The sequence below is a fragment of the Crocodylus porosus genome, unplaced genomic scaffold, assembly GCF_001723895.1.
Source record: "Crocodylus porosus isolate Cpor-Errol unplaced genomic scaffold, CroPor_comp1, whole genome shotgun sequence".
In the NCBI taxonomy this organism is placed as follows: Eukaryota; Metazoa; Chordata; order Crocodylia; family Crocodylidae; genus Crocodylus; species Crocodylus porosus.
This window is the reverse complement of record NW_017728886.1, coordinates 256354742-256366816: the sequence shown is the minus strand read 5'-3', so window position 1 is coordinate 256366816 and position 12075 is coordinate 256354742. Positions and strand designations below refer to the sequence as shown.

At 44.8% G+C, this 12075-nt stretch overlaps 1 protein-coding gene across 1 annotated transcript in view; it reads left to right on the top strand.

The window, feature by feature from the left end:
* The window catches only part of ASAP1 (ArfGAP with SH3 domain, ankyrin repeat and PH domain 1), a 291905-nt gene that overhangs the window by 41277 nt on the left and 238553 nt on the right, over positions 1-12075 (top strand). Inside the window, exon 3 of the mRNA XM_019552858.1 lies at positions 133-262. Coding sequence (XP_019408403.1) covers positions 133-262 — 130 coding nt within the window. The remainder of the gene's footprint in view (positions 1-132; positions 263-12075) is intronic.

The following is a 12075-nucleotide window of genomic DNA, read 5'->3' as shown; positions in this document are numbered from 1 at the left end:
GGCAGTCGGGCGGGGGCTGTCAGCGGCGGCGCAGCGCTTTCCCGTCCCGCCGCCTCCGAGCCCGCCCAGCCAGCGTCGGGCCGGGGGAGCGGCCGGGGGAGCCCGCCGCGTGCTAACGCGCCTTCCCCGCAGGACCATGCCGGACCAGATCAGCGTGTGCGAGTTCATCGCCGAGACCACGGAGGACTACAACTCGCCCACCACGTCCAGCTTCACCACGCGCCTGCAGAACTGCCGCAACACCGTCACGCTGCTGGAGGAGGTGAGCACGGCGGTCCCGGAGGGCTCCCCCCGGGGCAGGGGCGGGGCGGGGCGGCCCTTGCCCGGTGCCAACCGTCGCGCTGCGAGCAAGGTGCAGAAGGGCTGAGCCCCCCCGCTCCGTGCGGGAAAGGGGCTGGATGGAGCCTCCCGAGGGCCCCCTGTCCCGGGAAAAGCGACGCCCCACCGTTTTCCCAAGCGCCGGTGAGGATTGTCCGAGCCTCTCGCCAGCCGTGACCGGCCACAAGCGAGACTCAGCTTCCGAAATCTCCCAGTATTTGAGATGCAAATGTATCGGTGTTAAAAGTGACGCTCTTTGGGGTTGCAGGAGCTGACTCGGTAGGACTGGCGTGATGGGATGGACGTCCCCTGTAGTCAAATCATCTCCCTTCACAGTGTCCTTGTTGTTATTGTTGTCGTCTCCAGTAATTTCCGCTGGTAATAGGATGAGGAGAAGACAATAAGTTCATGAACATCTTTTTTCTTTTCTTATAAAAAGCAAGTAGTGCTGATTGAGTTCTACCGTAACTTTCCTGGTTTATGCAGATGAGTCATTTCATAAGTCCTACTTGCTTTAATGATCAGACATTCGGCTCGTTCGCTTCTGTGCTTGACAGTGTTGCTGCCTTTTGTTCCCAGCGTGTGAAGTCAGGATAGACATAGTTTGGCGATACGTATGGTAGTGTTAAAGTGAAATTGATATCTACCGATACCTCAGATCCCATTGTAGTGTGGAGGGATGGTTTTCTATTTTGGAGCTGTTGAGTATAAAATATCAGAAGCTGTCAAAAATCTCTCGTGTCTGCCAATATTGGGTGTATTATGGTGTGGTGAGCATTGGGCTGTACCTATTTGCATTGATATTTTTGGGATTGGTTCGTGTAACAGCATACTGTATGTCCTGATTAGAAGAGCAGCATTTTAATTGATGCCACGGTTGGGAGGGAGGACTTAAGTTCAAAGTGGATATTCCTCATCTGCTAACGTTTAGGTAAGTTTTTGTTTGGCAGGGGGATGAAATGAGATGAATCAGTAGCTGTGCCACTACGTATTGCAGAAATATTTAACTTATCGTTTGAAGTTAGGGAAGGTTTGCAAAGAAATAAATGCCAAAGGTTAGAGTATAACTTCTGAACTGCTCCAGGTAAGAACTTTGGATGCAATATATATTGCAGCCCCTGTTTTGGCTGCAGCAGGCTTAAATGTAATGCAGTCTGCTAAGGTACAGCTAGCAGGGTAGCAGATCAGCACCATCTAACTGCGCAGGTGTCTACTTTTATCAGTCTTGCATATGCACTTGCTCGCTCTCACTTGTGTGCTTGCTCTTTCTTCTTTTTTTTTTTTTGTTGCTTACACTCTAATTTGTGCCAAGGAGACTTCTCAGATACATAATTCCTTTTGTTGCATTGTAACGGATTCTTATTCTGTGCAAGAAGGTGTCATGTTTGTGACCTGGTTTAGTTATGCTTTCCTCTTTGTTTTTTTCCCTAAGCAAAAAGTCAGAGTATAGCTTATTCAACTGTCTCAGCGCACTGATGTATGCTCCCTTGTTTGTGCATCTCTTGATATCAAGCTAGCTGGGTCCTAAAGCCTTCTGCACAGGAGGTCTTAGATTGCATAGAGCGGCAATTTAAGCGTAGTTTTTGGTGAAAGGTCAGGACAGACAGCCTTGCCAAATAACTCTGTCAGTAGCTGAACGCACTCAAGTTTTTAGAAGAAAGTGTGAATAAAATGCCTTAAGAGGACATCCGAAGGCTAAGAGGGGTTCTGTGAAGTCTTCCTGGACGCTTCAGGTTTTTTTCTATAAATAAAATGAGATGTAATGTGCATTATCAAGGAAGAAAGCAGGTAGCACACGCTGGTACGGAGCATGGAACCTCACTAGGCAGTGGAGCTGCCTGGTATGTTAGTTTATGTTCTTAAATTCACTTTGACTGATCTTGCCCTCCTTTGCTGTGCAGTCTGCCTGGTCTAGTAAATGAGATTGCTGTCAGTGTGCTAGCAGGTAGTGCTAGTTTTAAGAGAATATAAAATATTAATAGAGAGCAAATTTTGAATTGCACAAGTTTTTCCACAAACAAATGATTCTTCTTGTTTGGTCAGGGAAAATTGGACTATTTAATCTGTGTGCTTATACATAACTGGCTGAGTGCAGAGTACTTGCTAAAAGCATTTGATCAGGTAGCATATTCAAAGAGAATTGCAGGATTCTTTAAACCACTCTATTATATAGGGCATATGAGAATTGCCTGGCAGTTTTTACTAGTGGCAAAATAATGGGAGCTTTATCAATATTTATGCCCAGTAAATGAAGTGTTGAAGAGTGAATAGGAAAAAAAAATTGAATTTGACCTGGGCTGGATTTTAAAGGATGAAAGGGGACTGGAAAAGGCAGTCTGTCAGTTAGGCCACCTTACTTTCATGGAAGTACTGTAGCTTTAATGTTAATATAACTGCTCATTACTGCTTCCAATGTGAAGTTAGCAGCAGTAAAGACTTACTCTTATGTAAAACTTTTTTTTAAATAAGATTACAGCTTGATAACAATCTCTATAGGTAAATTTAGGCACTGCTTAAGTTCCTGCCTATTGTAAATACAAAATATATTTGTCAAAATAATTTTCTGTTTTCCCTGTTTTGCTCAAATTTCTTTAAAGTACGCTATTGATAAATTTATACGAACTATTCATAGTGTTTTTATTGCAGGTTCAGTGTAGCTAATGTTTAGTCACCATTTTAATTAATGGATATTTAATTATAGGCTGAGTTGAGAATTCTTTATGGCTCAACACAACCCCAAGGGGTAAAGTTCTGAAAAATTCTGGGGACTGGGGAGAGGGAAAGGGTTTCTTTCTTCAGCTTGTTTACTTTGCCCATTTGACAGCACACTGTGTATGATTGCTCTTGTGGTTTTTCTTGAATAACTGGTCACTTTCTGCTTTAGTCTGGGCTTTTCCTTGTGGTAACCGGGAGGAAGGGCATAAAGCTGCCTGACAGTTTGTGGTTTTGCTGAAGCTTGTATTAAAATTTCTTTGCATTCATTGTAGGTGAAGTAGCTGTATACATTGTAGCAATATGTATAGTTAAGGTTGCCCCACACTTTCCTTCTAAGATTCTTTTCTGAGTTGCTTATTTGCCAGATGTTAACTGCGTGGCCTGAAAATTTCACTAATATCTACTAAAACAGTTCAGCCACTTCTGGAACAAGGCTAACACTATTATTTTGTCCGTGCCTCCCCCCCAAAAAATAGACATTTTAAAACAGTTTCACTGAGAAGCTCTATGCATAGGAGAAAGCTCTTGTAGTGCTGTACAGGGCTTGCTCTGGGAGGAGGTGTTGTTTCATTTGTTTGCTTTTTGGTTTGATGCACATCTGTTCAGTTTTTAACATCATCAGAATTAAGTTTGCAAAATCAAGGACTCAGGAAATGCCAGCATTAAAGCTGCTCTTGCACATGCATGTATTATGAAAGTCTGCAGCTACCACTGTCACATTTTCAATGCGATTCTTGCATTGAAATAACTTTAATGTTTTTTACAAAGCTTTTTATGTGTGATTTTTTTTTTTTTTTTACAGTAATAACTGCAGGTTCCTACCAAGTAGTTTCCGGCACTGTATGATACTTTAAAAGCTTTGAGAATCATTGCTTTGAAGAACCTAATATAGTTTAAAGCCCTGATCTTGCAGATGTGTTTTAATAACTTTGCGCCCCTGAGTAGTTTTGTTGAGTTCATTAGGACTATTAATATATGTGTTGGTAGAATCAGGGCCTAAATTTGTTCAAGTCAAGCATGTGTGTGTTGGAGTTTCAGCCTCAGACATGAAGTAACAGACAGCAATATGAAGAAATGTGCACTTTTTATAATGAGTTTTTAGATAATAGTTTAGTAGTAATGTTCTCTGCTTGTCATCTCCTTCAGCATTATCAGCTGACAGTGTTCTGGCCGTCATCTTGTTGGTGATGAGTGAGGAGGACTTGGAAGAAGGTGAAGTTCTGGCTTTGTAGATGAGCTTGATTAAGGTATTCCATATGCATAGAACAAAGCATGAAGATGCGGGTAGAAGATCTGGACGTGGGTGAAGAAGTGAACGCAGCATTTGATGTTCAGATAAGCCGATTGAGAAGACAGGTAGGGACTAACTTGGGAAGGGCCCTAAAGTTAAGGGAGAGAAGCCTGTATTTAGTTGGCTAGAAACATGGGAGGCAGCAGAAAGACTTGGAAAGGGTGATGTTGCTAGGAAGATCCATTTTTCTGTAGGCAATGAATGAGAGAGCTTGTTGCTAAGATTAAATAAACATGAAATAGCAAGATCCTGGCATGGTAAAGATGCAAAGTATGGGTGTGGTTGGGAGCTTGGGCCCCATGGAGGGGAAAAAAGGCCATATATTTTGAAATGATTAATAGGAAGTACGAGCAGCATTTCAGTATTTAGTGGACTGTCCCTAGTCTCATGCATCCAGATGATGCCCAAGTTAGAAGTGTAAATGCCCAGTACATATTTATTACCCATGTATAAGCAAGGGGGATTGAGGACAGTCTCATGTATGGTGGTAAGGAGGACAACAAGGAGCTGGCTAAATTATGTGCAAAATAACAGGATACTCAAAATAGATCAGAAATAGGCTGAGCTGTGTGGTTGGCCTGACTGTCTGGCATAATGAGATGTAGGACTAAAGATGGTGGTTTAAACCATCTGAGCAGAGAACTGATGAGGTATGGACATAGAAAAGGAGAAGCCAAGTGCTATGTTTCAGATTGACCAAGTCAAGTCCACTTTCTGTTGTATGCTGCAATATGTACTTTGCTGATTACAGTGTAAACCACTATGAGGTCTATTTTTGCTGTTGCTGTCTAACATGAAAGTCATTTCTCTTTAAGTTCTACAGAAATGTACTTCATCCTATATTACAGTAACATAAATCGTAAAGTTTTAGCTCAAGATTTAAAAAAACAAAAAAGATGCATTGAATAACAAGGACGAAAAGGATCTGAATAGTAGAAGACTGCAGGCCAGCTCTTTTGTACCCTTTGCAGCTTGTGGTATGTTATCAGAAACAGGCCTGCACCATGGCACTGTTGTGGTTGGTTACGTAGGACCTAAATTCAAAAACTGTACTTAATTTATCAAAGGAACACTTGAGTACATATGCTGTTGATAGCAAAAACATTCAAAAGAGCCATACAAGAAACCAGAAGTTTCTTTGCTTTATAAAATGAAGTTCAAGGTAAATTACTGTTGTTGTTTTTATTTGCTCCACAGCAAATTCCACACAGTACGTACGACCAAGCGTTTCATTTTTCTAATGCGAGTGGAATTTGAAGACCACCTTTGTTTTTTTTTTAAGTTTTTAAAAAGTGATTCTAGTGTATTAAAAAAATGGGACGGGAATAAGCTGCATCGTCATTCCCATACTTGTAATTACATAGCACACAAAAATGTAGCTAAGGTTACTTAGCTCTGTATATTTACAAGTTGCAGGGCATATCCATATACTCTGTAATCAGATTTATCTTTGATCCAGTGGGAATGGAAACATTGGACCATGGCAAACAAGCAGACGTCAGCTGATTACCCACAGCAGCTATTTTTCTGAATAAGTAAAGACAGGAAAAAAAATCATCACTGTAAGCCCAAATCTTGGGGAGAGCAAACCTAACTTTTACTGTATGTGTGTGTTTAAATGGCACTCTCGGAAGTTCTCTTCTATGTGTGGTGGTTAACGCAATGTTCAGTAAAGTGTTGCTGCTGCTGATGTGCTGCTCGGTAAAGGACAAATGATGCTCACCTCTGATGCTGTTTTAGAGTCCAGTGGAGCAGGCACTGTGCAGTGTGGTGGCCAGAACTCTGTGTTTATAAGGTGCAACTTCAACTTAGCTGAAGTATTTAATTTCAAAGGTAAAACCAAAAGCAGTATTTCCATTTGGAGGAAAACTGCAAACTGCCTTAATGTCCTTAGATTAAAACACAACAGTATGACAGAGCTAGGAATGATACAGGCATGTTAAGATGTTTGTAATTTGCCAGGGTTGGGTGGTTTTTTTTTTTTTTTAATACATCTTATATCTTGAGCTCTTCAGGAGCTGGCTTACATTTTTCTAAATACGTTGTGGACTTGCTCCAGCTTTTCTCATGGGCTTTGTCTACCCACATTTCCCTTGCCTTGCATTTTCTCTTTCATACCCCATTTTCAAATATTGCAGCTGTTGGTATGAAAATTTAATTTATGTTAGTAGATGGTAGAAGTTAAGAGTGAGAAAGGCAGTTAGCTGTGTTAGTCTGAAATCAAGCAGAAGTTGGAATAGATTTGCCTCTTACAGACTAAATTGGAGATATATATAGCATAAACCAGGGGTGATCAAGCTGTGGCACAGGCAACCTTTTGTGTGTGGTATGCCACAGATTGGGGAGGGGGCAGTGGGAGCAGTAAGCAGAACAGAAGATCACGCAGTGAGCAGAAAGCAGGGAGCAGACTGAGCAAGGGAAAGGGATCAAAGTGGCACTGGGGAGGAGGAGGGGCTAATATAATTTGTGACATGCCTGCCAAAGCAGTTGGCTCTCACTAGCATAAGCTTTTGTAAGCCTGAGCTCACTTCATCAAGTGCTGTGAAAGGACATGCACAGAACAGTGTATCAAACAGAGAGAGTGATTTGAATACAAAAGACAGTGCAGGAAGGAGAAACAGGAGGGGGAGCAGTTCTGGAAGAAGCAAACGACTAACAAACTTATAGGGCAGTGGTTTTTAACCTTTTTAGACTTGAGGCCCCTCTGGATAGATTTTGGGTACCCCCTGGAAAGTGCCAGCTCTTAGTTGTCACTCTTTTGCCTACAGAAAAATAAGACAGTTTTTTCTCTTGCGAAGAACTCAGAAAGACCACAGCTGTATATTTCTGTTTGGAATATCTTGTGTATCATATTCATAAACCTAACAGAGGTAATACTGTGTGACACCCTTTGGAAGGATCCCGTGACACCTTGGTTAAGATCACTACACTAGGGATGAAAGCATTACAAAAAATAATCCAGGTAAAAAAGTCTGACAGCACCCACCAACGAATGTGCCTGCCCAGCACTTCCTCCCACAAGGATGGAAGCGAGGCACCAATGTATACAGGCCCCACAAAATAGCCTGTTGTGCTCCGATCCCACCCTTGTGTGCAGAAGGGCCTGGCCCAGCCAGCAGCAGCTTCTGTGTGGGGCTGCTGCTGCTGCTGCTTCTGCTGCCAGTGCTGCAGGCTTCCACGTCCTGCTCACTCCCAGCAGCAGGTGGGGAAATGGCAGGCGTAGGGCTGTGGCTGGGCAGGAGAACGGAGCACGGGGCTAGAGGTGGTGGCAGTCTGTATTGCCAGCACTCTCCGCACTCATGTGGCATGGGAGGGAAGCCCCATGCTGGAGCTGGCTGCCTTCTCTGCCCCAGCCACCTCCAGTGCCTGGGCTTCCCTCCCATGCCTGACCAGTGCAGGGAGTGCTGGCTATACAGACTGCCCAGCCAGGGGTGCGCTCCTTGCTGCGGTGCGCAGTGCTGGCCGGAGCCAGGCACCAGCACCCGGAGCGTCCCTGTCTGCTGCTGTGCCGTGGGGGGAGTGTGGGGGAGTCCCCACACCCCTTGTACCCCCACAAACTCCACATACCCATGCCCTGTCCACCCACGCACTATACAAGACTAAGAATTTATTTTGAGTTATTATGCAGTGCTCTCTATATGCAGTATACAAACACAGATCATGACAAAAGTATTTTTTGCAATAAGATGAAAATATGTTACAGTAGATATTTGACTTTTAGTTTATGATTTGGGGTTTTGGTTCTAAGCTGGCAAGCCCCCATCCCAAAAGAAGTATTTCTGGACGGCAAGGGGAGGGACTTCCAGTGGCAAAAGTCAGGGGTTGCGGGTGGAACTTCCAGTCCCAAGGTAGCAACTAGGGGCAGGGCAGCTGTCAAGGGGAGGGGCTACCCTCGAAAGGTCACCACATCTCGTTAAGCGGGCCCCCCCCCGCAATAATTGCCCACCCTTGGGTCAGAATGTTCTCCCACTGGCTTGTGCGAAGAAGCTAAAACAGTCTTTGTTTTAATTAGTCCTCCTCTCCTATTGCAGTGTCTCACTTCATACAAATTTCCTTCCTCCTGGATGTGGCTTCCTATATGTCTTTGAGATGCGTCTGCCCACAATGTCCCAATCGTACTGTATGTTAACTGCTGTAATCTCCTCCTTTATGTGCTTAAATTCAGTTCCTTATATCTATTCAAAATGCTGTGGCACTGCTGCTGATAGTTTACTTCTATTTATCATTAGAGCCCCCTTTTTTTAATGTGCCCAAAACGAAATTCTTGTCCTTATTTTCAGAATCTTTCATAACTTAACTATGCGATTAGAAGATCCAAGACAGACTCTCTTCTTTGGCAATAATGAAAACCTCATTTGTTCATGCACTCTTGGGTATTGATCAGCCTGATTTTTAAGCATTGGTCTCTGCTTACCAGCAGTACAATTTCTTTGTAAGCGTGATAGAGTTTTCAGTCTTGTTACTGTTTCCGCTAACCTGATTTAACCATCCTCTTTCTCCTAGTATGTTTTGCATTTGAATTGCAGTCCCTTTGTGACAGGGACTATTGTGTCCCATATATTTGTACTTTTTTTTTTTTCCCCTCAGTAGTGCTGTGACCTCTTAGCTGATAGGCACCACAACAATGTAGATAAGAATATTGATAAATTAGAGGTGCACTGATTTATATCGGTTGTCTGTTGGATTGACACCAATGGCTTTTTTTGGCCATTGTAACCAATAATGTTATTTGATACTTACGCCTTTTGGCCAGGTTTCCTGGAAGCCTGAGTTCCCTCCTGAGAGCCACACTTCCATCCTCTCACTGGCAGGCCAGGCTGGGCTGGAGGGGAGCACCTGCTGCAGTGTCCTGGGTACTGGTGTGGCATGGGTGATGGGCTGGGGCATGCGCTGTACAAGGCTCCAAATGCCGCAGACGTGATTGGGACAGGTAGGGGCATGCAGAGCTGGGTGGCCCAGCGTGATTCAACCCACGTTGCCTGGGGAACTATGTCCCAGGGGCCGAGGGCAGAGCCTGGCAGGGGCTGGGCAGTCTCTCCCCGCTTCCCCTCCCCTCCCCCCCAAACTGCTCAGGCTCTGGTCCTTCCCCAGAGCACAGCAGCAGTGGAAGCACAGCCCCTCCCAGGGGGATCAGGGATGGGGCAGAGGCTGCAGGGGACATAGCGGGCAGGCAAGCAGCTGCTGTGGTTCTGACTCTGGTCCTGACCCAGGCTCAGGGCCAGAGTGGGAGCCACAACAGCTGCCTCTTTTCCCCCCCCAAATCTGAGAGGAGGAGCTCTTCCCGCACCCATGTGCATGGAGGGGCTTGCCTTGCATCTGAGGCGCTGGGATAGGCGCTGCTTTATGGGGGACGAGGCCTCTCACAGCTACAGCCATCCACAAGCTGTGCTCTGCCTGCCTCGCCCTAGGACTCAAACTCCTCTTGTGGCTGGGTGGCAAGAGGCAGGATGAGGGCTCTGAAGAAGGGGGAAGGCAGTGGCTCCCCCGTATTTTCCCCCCTCCTGTGTCTCGCAGTTGCTACTGTTTCATGGAGCTTGAGGGAGAATCTGTGCCCCCTGCTCAACAGCTGGTGTCAGAAGCTGCCCCCCCCCCATCTCTCTCCTGCGGCCACTCCCCCCTGCTGTGTGCAGCCGGGTCCCAGGGCTGGATCCATTCAGTCCCGTGGCCCTGCCTTGGGCAGAGGTAGGAGCGGGAGCCTGGCCTGGAGACCACCCAGCCCTGGGCAGCCAGGCAGGCTCAGGCAGCTGCCCCCAGGCTGGGGTTGAAGGGCTCTGCACAGCCTGTTGCAGGCACTGTTAGTCTAGCCCCACCTGCTGCAACGGGCACTGGCATTTTTACATGTGCTCTGGGAGTGTGGTGGTGGCACTTCAGTTAGAGTGGCTGTGAGAGCCGCTGCAATTAAAGTGCCACCATGTTTCTTGTATCAGTGTCCCCACACTTAGAAACAGTGCTAAATATACTAAGTATCAGTTAGCAGATCAGTACGGGCCAATATGGCTGGTTAATCAGCCAAGAAAATCCTTATTGTTGCACCCCTATAATACATACTACCTTTTCAGTTCCTTTCTGTAACTGGCTTTGTGATTTGTATTGATGGAATGATCAAATAATGCTTTTTAAAGAGCTTTTCTCTTTTTTCTACTTTAATTCATGTTACTTTCTGCAGTGTCATTCTACATGAGCCTGTAAGATGATCTTTGCATCATTTTTTGCTGCAGAAGATACTAAGGAAATTCCCATGCCGGATCAGTCCTTCCTAGTAGATAGGTCTGGACTACACTGAAGTGACAACAGAATAAATTTTAGAACAGATTGATAAATTAAATTCTAATAAGTCACCAGGACTGGATGGTATTCACCCAAGTTCTTGCAGGAAATCAAAGGTGAAATTGCAGAACTGTTGGCCTCTGTGTTAGAGGACTGGCAGGTTGTCAACATAATACCCGTCTTCAGAAAGGGTTCCAGAGGTGATCCTGGGAACCACAGACCAGGGGGTCTCGCTTCTATCCCTGGTAAATTGGTAGAATCTATAATAAAGAATTAAATTGGCAGTTACATGGACAAATGCATTTGCTGGGGAAGAGTAAGCATAGTTTTTGTAAAGAGAAATCCTGCCTCACCAATCTGGTGGAGTTCTCTGAGGGGGTCTTACCAAGTACATGGACAAAGGGAATCCAGTTGACATAAACTTTTTGAAAGTCCAAATATATTTTAACAAGGTCTCTCACCAAAGACTTAAACAAACCACTCAAAAAACTGCGTTGCCATGGGTTTGGAGGAAAGGTTATTTTGTGTATTGAAAGTGGGTTAAAAGATGGGAAGCAAAGGCTAGGTCACTTTTCAGGATGAAGAGAGGTCAGAAGTGGGGTCCTGCAGGGGTTTGTGCTAGGTCCAATGTTCAGCATCTTCATTAGCGATCTAGAAATGGATGTGCACAGTGAAATCTCCAAGTTTGCAAATGATGCCAAATTATTCCAAGTAGTCAAATCCCAAACTGACAGAGGAGCTGCAGAAAAAGCAGCATGGGTGAGTGAGTGAGCAAAAAATATGGCAGATGAACTTCAGTGTCAACAAGTGAAGGTAATACACTTGGAGAAAAATAACCTGAACCATATGAATACAGTGCTGGGTTCTGCATTAGCTGTTATGACTCATGAAAGATACCTTGAAGTCACTGTAGATAGTTCTCTGAAAACATCAACTCATTGTGCAGCAATGTCCAGATAGATAGGACTCTTCAGTGTGGAAAGGAGAAGGCTAAGGGTGGGGTATGATAGAGGTCTATAAAGTCATGAATGATGTAGATGAAGTGGATAGAGAACTGTTATTCACCAAGTCACCAACTGTTATTCACCAGACTTGGTCACTGGAACTTTGGGACATCCACTGAAGTTAGCAGAAGACAGACTTGAAACTAACAAGAAAAAGGACCTTTTTAAAAAAATGTGTAGCTAGTGTTTTTTTAACATGTAGTTAACTTGGGGAATTCATTGCCACAATAGGTGGTAGAGGCAGATAACGTAGCCAGATCAAAAAGAAAAAAGGAATTAAACAAAATCATAGAATCACTGAGTGGGAAGGGACCTAGACAGATCATGTAGTCTGACCCCCTGCCATGGGCAGGAAGGAGCACCGGGGGGTGGGGAGGGGTCATAAGACCCCAGCCAGGTGCCTGTCTAGTCTCCTCTTGAAGATCTCCAGGGGAGGTGAGAGCACCACCTCTCTGGGAAGCCTATTCCAGGCTCTGGCCA